The sequence below is a fragment of the Triturus cristatus genome, chromosome 9, assembly GCF_964204655.1.
Source record: "Triturus cristatus chromosome 9, aTriCri1.1, whole genome shotgun sequence".
NCBI lineage: Eukaryota > Metazoa > Chordata > Amphibia > Caudata > Salamandridae > Triturus > Triturus cristatus.
In genome coordinates, this window is record NC_140592.1 from 792,464,634 (window position 1) to 792,477,496 (window position 12,863).

Sequence of the window (12,863 nt, forward strand, 5' to 3'; positions counted from 1 at the left end):
TCTAACCTACCACTTTTTTAATGTTATCAGTTGTACCACAAATACATTATCAGGGTAAACACACACTAATTTTATAGACTAATATATCAGGATCTCAACATATGCATCTTTGGAAACTGCTCCCTTATTGACGCACTCATTCAGACTTATTACAAATCCTGAATGAGGAGAGAACCCAAGGATGAGGCATCCCACTGTTAGTAGGTGAGTGTCACGCATCCTAGATGGGAACATTTCTGGAACTCGCATTTACTAGGAATTCTACCTTATTCATAATTAGCTATACTTGTTGTTTTGTAATTTAAGATAGCCTGCAGGACACACTAGGTCCACATACTTCTACACCCTCCTACTTGACTGAGATATTGAAAATCTCTGGTAGCCAATAGAGATTGCCTGTTGCAGAATCTATCCTCTTCATGTCTCCAAAATTAAGAAAATAGCAGTCTTTGGAGCAATTCTTCTCTAGCATTGCTACAGGAAATTGGGATTTCTCTTCCACCAGCTGGAGCTACCACTTCCTGCCTTGCAGCATTTTAAAAAGTAGTTTAAAATCTTCCTGTTCCAAAGACACTTTGGTTACAAATGAGAATAATCACTACTGTTCAAATATCCATGTCCTAAGTGTTTCATATGGTTAGTCAGAGGGGAACAGATCCTCTTATTGGCCGAGGTGATGAAAATCACTATCTGCCTGCTGTTAGTTGGTCTAGGGGTAGATCTGAATTTCAGATCTTAATGCCCTCACACACCTGTTAGGGTGTCATGCTTCATCATTGGGCGCTCCTCGTCGGACTGGCTCTGCAATGTCGAACGGACCTGGTGGCATCTTTAGCGGAGATCTTCTGATCTGAGTACGCCGTATGTGAAGGGTGTGTGTGAGAGTCAGTGACTCCTAGTTAGTGTGGTGATTCAAAAAGTGATTAAAATAGACCCTGGCCCCTTGAATACTTTAATTGGGTTTTTTGGGGCTGGGACTAGGTAAAACCAGTGTGGCTACTGTAGTGATTCTAGGTATCAGGGTAGTCTTTAGTTGACAGAGGTCAACATGTTTTGTGTCTTCACTGCTCCAAGGTTGAGCGACACTTCTTCAGGACCGTGGGTAGATCTATATATATGTACCTCGGTTGTTGTGGTCGGGTAAATGGGATCTGCCCCAAAATTGAATAAACCCTAATTCAGGATTTTTGTAGAACGTCTCCGCCTAGATAGATGGAGACAAAAAGTGGAGAGGGCAAACAAAAACGTACCGTCAACAGCTGAAGGAGTTACTGATGATGATATTTACATGGTCCATAAAAGAGTGTAATGGTATATAAGGGGATGCATAGTATATGATTATGGGATCAGTGAAGACAGAAACAGCTGGGTAGTCACTGTAGTACCCCATTTTAAATGGACAGGAACTGATAGTAGATGGATAATTCTATGCATGTGTCTGAAATCAGAGTCAGGGTGTCAATTATGCAAATGTATGAGCTCGGGGTATATGTATGTCTATGGTACAGGCTCCTCCTTCACCTATGCAGCCTTCGATCCTACTCTTTTGATGTAAGACCTTGTGCGACATCCTCATGAGTGGCCCACTACCCCCACCTGGCAAGGGCGGCACCTCAATCCTTATAGTACATATTTTCTCTTCCCTTCTGCGTTAGTTCTTACAAGTTTTTAATTACTTTCTACTTCAAATTTGTTGGAAATCGAGATTAGGGATCTTGTGGTCCCAGCTCAGGCACCTTGCCCTCGACTTGAAATGCTTGGATAATTTTACCTCCTTCAGCTGTTGACGGTACGTTTTTGTTTGCCCTCTCCACTTTTTGTCTCCATCTATCTAGGCGGAGACGTTCTACAAAGATCCTGAATTAGGGTTTATTCAATTTTGGGGTAGATCCCATTTACCCGACCACAACAGCCGAGGTACATATATATAGATCTACCCACGGTCCTGAAGAAGTGTCGCTCAACCTTGGAGCAGTGGAGACACGAAACATGTTGACCTCTGTCAACTAAAGGCTACCCTGATACCTAGAATCACTACAGTAGCCTCACTGGTTTTACCTAGTCCCAGCCCCAAAAAACCCAATTAAAGTATTCAAGGGGCCAGGGCCTATTTTAATTACTTTTTGAATCACCACACTAACTAGGAGTCACTGACTTTCTCACTCTCACACACACCCTTCACATACCGCGTTCTCAGATCAGAAGATCTCCGCTAAAGATTCCACCAGGCCCGTTGGACATTGCAGCGCCGGTCCGACGAGGAGCGCCCAATGATGAAGCATGACACCCTAACAGGTGTGTGAGGGCATTAAGATCTGAAATTCAGATCTCCCCCTAGACCAACTAACAGCGGGCAGATAGTGATTCTCATCACCTCGGCCAATAAGAGGAACTGTTCCCCTCTACCTAACAATGTACGCACCAGGGAGCATCGGAACAGGACCTCTTTAAATAATCAGCTCTCTTGTCCCCTTTTTGATTACACCTAAATGTTTCATGGACATTGTAATCTCATTTCCTTCTGAATGCCCCAGTGTTTTACTGTCTCAGTTGTACCTTTCTATAGTTACATTCTTTATCTTTTACTGCCCCCTTCCTCTTCACTGACGTTTCACTGACCAAAATTTCAGATCTCTCCACTGGAACCAAGGAGTATTTCACCTGCTTTCTGACAACTACCTGGTGCCCTTCATGGATTTTTTTTAATGATGTTTAATTTATTTTTGTTGCTGATTGATTGACCTGACTTTTACTTGTCCTTATGCCTTTATTCCTGTTGAGGTCTCATTCATCCTTTCTTTTATTGACACTTGCCTAATGGTCCTACTGTTCACCCTAATTGATCAGTTTTTCCCACATGCCTGTTGTACAGAGCGATCATGTTTATCGATTTGCAAAGATTATTGTCAGCATTTATGTTTCTTGGTTGTCCTGTTTTCTTCATGCCTAACCATTTGTACAGCACTCTGATACCTCTCTGGGGTCAAGTTTGCCCTATATAAAACCGTATATGTATATAATAACTAAATATTATCTCTAACTTACATCACTCCATTGTAAAGTGCCCACGTCAGTGCTGTAGCAAATAAATACATAAATAAGTTAATGTACGCCTGCTTTACGCCGTGCAAAGGGGACTATTTAAAATGATAGTTATGCTTGATTTATAGCACTACGTGTGAATGAGATAGAACACATTACATTAGTTGGTCCCTCTAAGCCTAGTTTCTACAGCCTAAGACAACCTCAATTAAACTGTTCTCTAAAGAAGTTAATCAAAACCAATTTCAACAGGTGATTTAATTTAACTACGAGCTCGGGTTCAAAGTCTTTTCTTAGGAGCTCACTATTGGCACAGTCTAATGATGGGTTTGCCAAATACCGATTTTCTTAGTCATGATTCCTCCTCATGCTCCTGTTTTGCACCTTTACTCCCTTTATGTCACTTTATCTCACTTAAGGTGGTTCATTTTCATCCCTGCTTTCTTCCTTTTTCACTGTTTTTCTATGATTCTCTTCCTCCTTCCTCTTCCCTCTTCTACCGTTCTCTTGCTCTGGGTCAGTCCGTTGATGAAAAATAAGTCCAATTCCCCAAATATGAGAACTGTTACCTACCACCTGCAACCACCCGCACAAACTATGCACTAGAAGTGGATTTCCATTTCTAAAATGAAAATTATGGGGCTTAGCCAAAATGGCGGACGGTCAAGATGTGTTTCTGAGTTGCTCCGCTCTCCCCTGCCGGGCCCAACCGCCTAGAAGAGCATATCTTGGAGCCAGGTCTAGTCGAGGCACCCCGCCGACTTGCTGGTGACCCCGGACCTCACGAGGACACGGGAGACCCAGAGGATCGCATGGACCCTGAGCAGAGATGACGACTTGCGGTACGCAGACCACCTGTCTTGGATGCGCTGCTCCTGAGGCCGCCCTCCGGCAGTGAAGACTTGCACTGTGAGACAGAGACGTGGAGGGTTGCCCGACCGTCCGAGGCACAGCTGGTCCTGAGATAGAGTGTGAGCATCGACCCGACAAAGGAGCTTGGATGGCCAAACCAGCAGTGCATGCCAGAATTTCCTGCCAAAGTAGCCCAAGACCTCATGAGGAGATGTGCGTGGAGGAAACCGCAACCCCACTGCGCCCTGGATCCATAAAGAGCCTGAGTCTGACCAAAGCCCGGAGACTCAAGCGAGAGGCAAGGAGATACGAGCAGCATCCCGGGGGCGGGTATTGGGGACCGGCGGTTGAGGCGGTAAAGAAGCCCCGAGCAGCGGAGACGTTCCGGCCCATCCCCCTTCCCCATTGGAAACCAACGCCCGGAACAGGAGGCCTTGCAAGGCCTCGGGCCCATAGACTTACACCTGGGACCCCTTATCACATTGCGGATGCTGGACGGGCCGCACACGCTGCAGCTACGCTAGGAAACAGCTGGCTCCAACAGGATAGCAAGTGCACGCTCAGAATCCCTGGGTCGCCCTAGTCAGGGCGGACTGGGTCCCGTAGAGGAGATTGCTGATGGCGGAGGTGGGGTGTAGAGGGGGAACTGATCAAGATACCCCGGGCCCCTTATTGGTGAACCAACCAATGGTAACCGCAGCAGAGGGGGACCACGAAATAGGGAAAGAACATCCCCCAAAACCGTGAAGCAGGAGCAGACCAGTGTCTTCACACATTGCTACTACATAGAGCCACTGGGTGGCTGGTCCTGAGGCCGGAGACGGGGATGGACGTCACCTAATTGCACCTCGAGTCCCGGAACTCTTGTGCGTGTCTGACTGAGAGGGCCATACAGGTGGCACATCATTGGTGCTTGAACCTGTAGCCATCCGGCCAAAGCAACAAGGTTCCTGTGGGGGGCACAAGAAGGTCCATGTCGTACACACCTTGGTTTGGATGGGCGGCTAAGGAGCCTGATATCCCTGGAATACCCAGTCCCCTGCGACTGTGGCCTACCCTCAAATGGAGACTGTGAGGGGAAAGAAAGACCGCACCCTTAAGGACAGCTGCTCAAGGCACCAGGTGCCTCAGGAGGGAATGTGCCCAAGGGGCCCTCTGGTGTTGGGGTCCAGAATGAGCCAATCACTCACCCATACCCATACTTGGAATAGTTGTTTGCCTCGCTGCATGAAGACCTTCAGTCCTTTAGGAAGGACATATCAAAGGAACTGAAAGAAACCCGTTGTGACCAAGAGGTGCTGGGTGAGAGGATCTCCGCACTGGAAGACCATGAAACAAACAGGGAGGTGGAAATTGAACAACTCCAGCAGGAGATCCTTTGCCACCAAGACCAGCATCTGAACCTTCAAGCCCACACAGAGGACCTGGAGAACAGGTCACTCAGGAACAACATTCGCCTACGGAGGTTCCATCTGGGGCTAAAGAATCTGACATCACCTCCTTTGTGAAGGACCTCTTTAGATTCATACTGCGCCCTGACTCGGAGATGGACATCAAACTGGACAGAACCCCTAGAGTGGGCCCAAAACACTCGCCCAGGTCCTGCCACTACACATTCTCACATGCGTACATTACTTTCCCCTGAAAGAAATCATCCTCCAATGAGCTAGAGACGAGTACTCCTTACAATATCAGGGCCTTCATCCGATCCTATACCAACCTTGCAGCCACGATGCTTCAGAACCACAAATCCTTCTTCCCCATTACTACACACCTGTGGGTAGCGGGGGTACGGTACTCTTAGGGCCACCCTTTCCGCATTATACTCCGTCATAAAGGAAAGGTGCATCACCTCTGTTCGGTGGAAGAAGCACACTGCATACTGGGGCTGAAGTAGAAACGGAACTCGGAGGTGTCGGACAGCCAGAGACATCGGAGCCCGGGGGCCTCTACGGCTGAACATAGCCTGGATCCTGAACCAATTGCAAGGGGAAAGCAGGCAGTCCATGACTCGCGTTCTGGAACACTCTTGAGGTCCGCAACTCCCTAGGTTGCACAAGACGGACTCCGGGGGGGGAGGGGGGTCTCTGGTCTCATATATTTCTATGCCTCCTCACATTCTCTTTCACGATCCCTCCTTTTCTCGGCCTTAGCTTCACTACGTAGCATTGCCCTCTGGGCCAGGGGGGCCCGGGTGGAGAAAAGGACCGCATCCACGAACCCCATCCCAGGAACATTATATTGCCTTTTCAGAAATAGACTTTGACCGATATTTTCTAGTTTGATTATTTACTGTTTGCTGGCCATGAGTTCTGGCATTTCTTTGTTTTGCTTTATAGTTCGACCCGGGCACCATTTAGGCAATATTGCACTACCCCCACTCTCTAAAACGCTACACAACACATACCGCAAAATATGCAGGCCCCTAAGACACACCTGATAGTCATAACACAGAACCTACTCCCCCACTCCAAATGACTGACAAATTAAAAGTCATCACATTTTATATCGGAAGAGACAGAGCTGGGTGCATTCTGGCCAACAGGCTGAGACTCTAGCGGAAGGAACACCTGATTCAGGAAGAGCTCGATCCTAATGGCCAGGCACAGTCTGACGACCCTCACATAGCAGAAAAACGTTCTGGAATTAATATTAGGAGTTATACACATCTCATAAGCTCTCCTCAGGTGATAGTCCGTCCTACCTTCGAGAAGTACATACTTCTATCTTAAACCTGGACCAGAGAGACAACCTGGATAGTCTCATCAGCACTGAGGAGGTTATATTCTGTATAGCCTGCTTAAGGCACTCCAAATCCCCAGGCCCGGACGGTTTCCCTGCCATCTTTTACAAAACCTTCTGCCAAACCTTAGCACCCCTCCTTACCCGACTTTTTAATGCCTTAGGGGACTCAGCAACCCTTCCCCCCTCCATGAAGATAGCTTCCATCGTTGTGATTCTCAAACCAGGGAAGGACAAAGCCCAATGCTCTTCCTACAGACCCATCTCCCCTTTTAAACGTTGACCTTAAAATCTTCACAGGAATCTTAGCGGCCCGCCTCAATACCCTAATGCCGGGTCTTATTGACCGGGACCAAGCCGATTTCATTCCACAGCGCCAATGCAGCGACAACACATGTAGGGTCCTCCATCTAATATTCAAGGCGCAGAGACATGACAGAAAACGGATGCTCATCTCAGTAGACACAGAGAAAGCATTCAACAGAGTACACTGGCCCTATCTTGTAGCCACCTTGGAACATTTCGGTATAGGTGACTAGAAAGTGGATCTTTAGCACCTATCACAGCCCCACAGCAACCATACGGGTAAACGGCTACTCCTCCACCCCATTCACAATAAACAGAGGCACCAGGCAGGGATGCCCCATGTCACTATTACTTTTTGCTCTATAGATGGAGCCCATGGTGCGCAGAGTCAGATCCAGCCCCTCTATAAAGGGGGTTACATTTAGTGGTGAACACCATACAGTTAGCCTATATGTGGATGACATATTGGTGCCCTTAGAAGCCTGATCCTCTTAGAGGAGCTTGCAACAGTCGGCAAGGTGGCAGGGTTAAAAATGAATATTCACAAATCACAAGTCCTTGTTCTAACACTGCGGCAACACACACTCCAACAATCATTTCCTCTTCAGTGGGCTAGGTCCCAAATTCTGTACCTGGGACTTCAAATCACCTCCACAATTTCCAAAACAACGACCCGCAACTACCACTCCCTGATCCGCCAGGTGTGCTCTGGCCTCAGTCGCTTTCGGAAACACTCACTCTCTTGGCTCGGGAGGATAGCGGCAGTGAAGGTGTCTTTTCTTCCCAGGATTTTATATCTATTTCAAGTTTTCCCAACCGACCCACCACCGGGATTGTTTTGCTCACTTGATGACAAAGTGAATAGATTTGTTTGGGCAGACAAGCGTCCCTGACTTCGCAGAGATATAGCTTACAGACGGGGGCTTGGGATTCCCAGATATTGCCCTGTATTTTCAGGCCACCCAACTGCGAGTCCTAGTGGCGTGGTCAAGGGCTGAATCGGAAAAACATTGGCTCTTTATGGAAAGGGCACTCACAGGGCTACCCCTGTGGAGGATTCGCTTCCTCCCCAAATCCGCACAACCTACCAACCTACATCTCTCCCTTATCACAAAGCCAGTCCTGGCGATATGGGACAATGTAGCAAATAGAAGGAACCTCACTTCCTTCCCTTTCCCCTTGACTCCCATGGTTGGGAACCCAGAAATTTACACCTGCCCTCTTGGACCCAGCTTTCTATCACTGGAATCAACCGGGATGTAGATCGGTGGGACACGTTTGATACAGAGGGCCCCATACCGTTGGAATCCCTCCGCTCGGAGTATGGAATCCCTGAGAGTTAGAGATGGCACTACACGCAGATCTGTCAGTGGGTAATGCAGACCTCCATCCCCCTGGGCCACATCACCCCCTTACTCCCTACTAGCGGTGGATACTCTCTTCCATGGCAGACATGCGCCTCATCACACAGGAAGCCCTGATAGCGCTCCCACTAAATCCCCTGGCCAGAAGTTGTGGGAATTGGAAATTGGCCGTGAACTGTCAGATTACATAGGATTACACCTTCTACACCACCTGTATGCTGGCGCCAATACGGAGCTCCCGGAACACTGCTGCACATACTATGGGAATGCCTGAAATTAGCGATTTATTGGAAGCAAGTACATAAGGACATAGATACACACCTAGAGACAGACATTTTCAGATTCCCGGCGTATATCCTCCTTGGCCTCCCCAACTCACTTACCTTCCCCTTAAACTCCTGTCGAGGCAGACAGATCAGGTTAGCGCTGCTCGCAACCCTTCAGAATAGTTTAATATACTGGAGCGTGGGGCATATCCCTACTCATCAGGCCTGGCTACACAGATTGTGGTATATCATGGGGATGGAGCGAATCACCCTCACACTTATGAATCAGGGCTCTCCATTCCGCAAACTCAGGTAACCTTTCTTAAACCTTCTGACAACAGAGTTCCGCGAGCTCACATGCCCTAAATACCTGCGCCTTCTCCGTCTATCGGAACACAACTCAACTACCACCAAGGACGTAATATCGAGATGTGAGAGGTGAACTAGGTATACCTTTATCATTTATCTCGACCTGGTGCCCGGGTCCGGGTGGGGATGGATGGGGGCAGTTTGGGGGTTATCAAGTAATTGTATCATTGCAAGGTCACAAAGCGAATATAGTATGTTACATTTAAAGCTACAATAAAGAAATTTAAACCTTAAAATTAAAATTATGATTCATATAGACAGAGTTTCGTCGGAGACCTTCAGTTAATCAAGTGGAAAGGTCTGCTAACCTGGTGGATAGTTCCATTTGAACAACAGCAGACAATTGTTGGTATAAATTGGGGTGGCCCATACAAGAATTTGGGAACTCCTATGAAGTTTGCACATGTTTGATACAGAGGGCCCCATACAGTTGGAATCCCTCCACTCGGAGTATGGAATCCCTGAGAGTTAGAGATGACACTACATGCAGATCTGTCAGTGGGTGATGCAGACCTCCATCCCCCTGGGGCACAGCACCCCCTCACTCCCTACTAGCGGTGGATACTCTCTTCCATGGCAGACACGCGCCTCATCACACAGGAAGCCCTGATAGCACTCCCACTAACTCCCCTTGCCAGAAGTGGTGGGAATTGGAAATTGGCCGTGAACTGTCTCAGAATGAATGGGACGACATACACTATCGAGTTAGCCACACAGCCAGCAATATCCCAGGCATCGAAACAGCAACCAAGATAATAAGCCATTGGTACCTCATCCCTTCCAGATTACATAGGATTACACCTTCTACACCACCTGTATGCTGGCACCAATACAGAGCTCCCAGAACACTGCTGCACATACTATGGGAATGACTGAAATTAGCGATTTATTGGGAGCAAGTACTTAAGGACATAGATACACACCTAGAGACAGACATTCCCAGATTCCCGGCGTATATCCTCCTTGGCCTCCCCTACTCACTTACCTTCGCCTTAAACTCCTGTAGAGGCAGACAGATCAGGTTAGTGCTGCTCGCAGCCCTTCAGAATAGTTTAATATACTGGGGAGCGTGGGGCATATCCCTACTCATCAGGCCTGTGTACACAGATTGTGGTATATCATGGGGATGGAGCGAATCACCCTCACACTAATGAATCAGGGCTCTGCATTCCGCAAACTCAGGAAACCTTTCTTAAACCTTCTGACAACAGAGTTCCGCGAGCTCACATGCCCTAAATACCTGCGCCTTCTTCGTCTATCGGAACACAACTCAACTACCACCACGGACGTAATATCGAGATGTGAGAGGTGAAATAGGTATACCTTTATCATTTATCTCGACCTGGTGCCTGGGTCCGGGTGGGGGGAGTTTGGGGGTTATCAAGTAATTGTATCATTGCAAGCTGCTCTTACAGGTCACAAAGCGAATACTGTATGTTACATTTAAAGCTACAATTAAGAAATTTAAACCATAAAATGAAAATTATGATTCATATAGACAGAGTTTCGGAGCAGACCTTCAGTTATACAAGTGGAAAGGTCTGCTTACCTGGTGGATAGTTCCATTTGAACAACAGCAGGCAATTGTTGGTATAAATTGGGGTGGCCCTTACAAGAATTTTGGAACTCCCATGAAGTTTGCACTTTGTGGGGGTCACAAAAGGATCACAAGTTCCTACCCCTGTTAACACTCATGTATGTACTTCAACAACAATTGGTGTAAGTGTGCTTGCCCGCTGTGTAAAGTGATTGTTCCAAATTTCAATGGGGTGTATGGGAAGGGGTTTGCCGGCTAAAATTACAGCACATATCCACTGTTCTTTTAACCCAGTTAGACTGTCTGTAGGCAGACAATTGACTAACCATAGGAGTAGTGAGGACAAGCTAGCACCCAATTTACGAAGATTTGTTTTCCAGCTGTAAGAACTTTGAAAAATTTCTTAATTCAGGTAACAGAGCCGTGTTGACATAGGTGTATTTTCTAGCTTATGTCTGTCTAAAGACTGTCGCTCCTGATTTAAAACAACCTTAATACAGTTGGGCCTGGTTTATAATCGGGTTCCATGATTTAAGACAGGTCTTAGAATACCTTTCGAAACTTTAGAGAGTTCTAAGAGTTTCTTGCACCATTGATAAAACCCTTCATAAATTCGACCCTCTTCTATGAACAGTCATAAGAGTATCTTAACCCTGGATGTTTACTTCGGGACTACGCCCCAAAGCACTGGAAAAAATAAGAGAGTGTAGCTTTCCAGACTTAATTTTTTTGCTTGTGCTTCCCAAAACGAATGGAAACTTAAGGCAGGTTTATGCTTAAATCTGCGCCGTTAGATTTCCGCTTATTTTTCTGAATTGTGGCCCTCGTGGGGATCACTGTTTCCGGCCATTGTGAAGACTATTCTTCACCTCAAATATCTGACATTTCACAAGTCTGCAATGTAAAGTTGTTGCTAGTAAAGGCGTTTATTTAACTGCATCTCATTTCTGTTTTGCTCAAAATAGGGGCGTATTTGGGAAGCAAGGTTATCAATGCCAAGGTAAGAATATGTTTCAAATACCATGCTGCTCTGAAAGGCATTAATGTATTTTTTTATTAAGTATGTCTTAGTGAGGCTTACAAAAATGTAGCTCTCTGGATGTTCAAGGGCGTTTCTGTTATTCAGTCACACATTTCCGTGAATGTCACTTAGAGGTAGAGTTGATTACATTTGAGCCAAGGACTGTGTAATTCATGTCGATGGTCCCCTGTGACCTGCTCTTTGCTACTTCCTGGTTTCGCTTCTGTAATTGTGTCGCTGCTGCAAGTAAAGGTATTTCCCAGGAACCAAGCACAGCAACCACAGCAAACCTACTGCACAGAACACCGCTAGAAACAACATTGGACAGGAAGCCAGGCAAACAATGGCTTGTGGAGCTGTAAAAATGATTATTTTGAATTAACAGACACTGTAGGAAATGCCAGTTCACCGGTACGAACGATAACACACATTCCAAAACATCTTCAGGCAACCAGATTACACTGGTTCAAAAATGGAGCAGAAGTTATTTTTCACCAATAACACGTTTTCTACTACTAAGTCAGGAATAATCAGAGTTTGCCCCAGTTTGTATTATACAAATATGTTTGCACCAGTAGAAAAAAATGCAAAACATACTGCGAAATGACTGCAAAAGAAAGTATTCCTATTTTTTCTGATAAACCATTTAATGAGCGTGACAAGGTTTTAGCAAAGAAAACACATATTGGCAAAGCCAATAACTCTGACTTTGGCAAGCTGGTGCCGAAGTTATGTTTTTTGCTATATTTATTGCAACCTTATGCCACAAAAATAATAATAAAAAAAAACGTTACTGTCTAAATGTGTCGGCAACATGTTTGCTATCAGAATTTTGAATTAAAGAAAGGTAAACATTGCATATAATTTAAAACTAAGAGTTCGAAGCTTCCTGGCAGACAGGTGAATTTAAGAAAAGAATAAAAACTAAACGTAACATGCCTGGAAAATATGATTCTTATTGTTGCAACACTACGGTTGGCGTTGAATTAAAGTAATTTGAAGATATACTTTAATCACACAAGTATTGCAAAGTTAAGTATTGGTCCATCAGCCTTGGCATGGTTACATGCCAAAATACAGATAATACAAATATTCTGTGACCTTTATAGCAGCCAGCCTAAATATGGTTTATGCAAATGTTGATTGATTGGATGTAGATTTTCTACCGTATATTAATAATAATAGAGTGACGTTTTTGTAAGCAATATTTAGGACTCATTATTTTTGTCAGATTATATTTAGGCCTCAATTTTCTGGCCCCGTACCCATGGAACTGAAATTCACTTCTTTTTCGGCGACCATGCACATTTGGTCACTCAAAATACCAACACTCACAGTGCAAGAGAACCATTGAATGAGGTGGA

The 12,863-nt window shown here is 45.8% G+C and overlaps 1 protein-coding gene across 1 annotated transcript in view; it reads left to right on the forward strand.

The window, feature by feature from the left end:
- The window catches only part of PRKCH (protein kinase C eta), a 536,393-nt gene that overhangs the window by 255,058 nt on the left and 268,472 nt on the right, over positions 1-12,863 (forward strand). Inside the window, exon 4 of the mRNA XM_085626180.1 lies at positions 11,444-11,478. Within this exon, the coding sequence (XP_085482306.1) occupies positions 11,444-11,478 (35 nt within the window). The remainder of the gene's footprint in view (positions 1-11,443; positions 11,479-12,863) is intronic.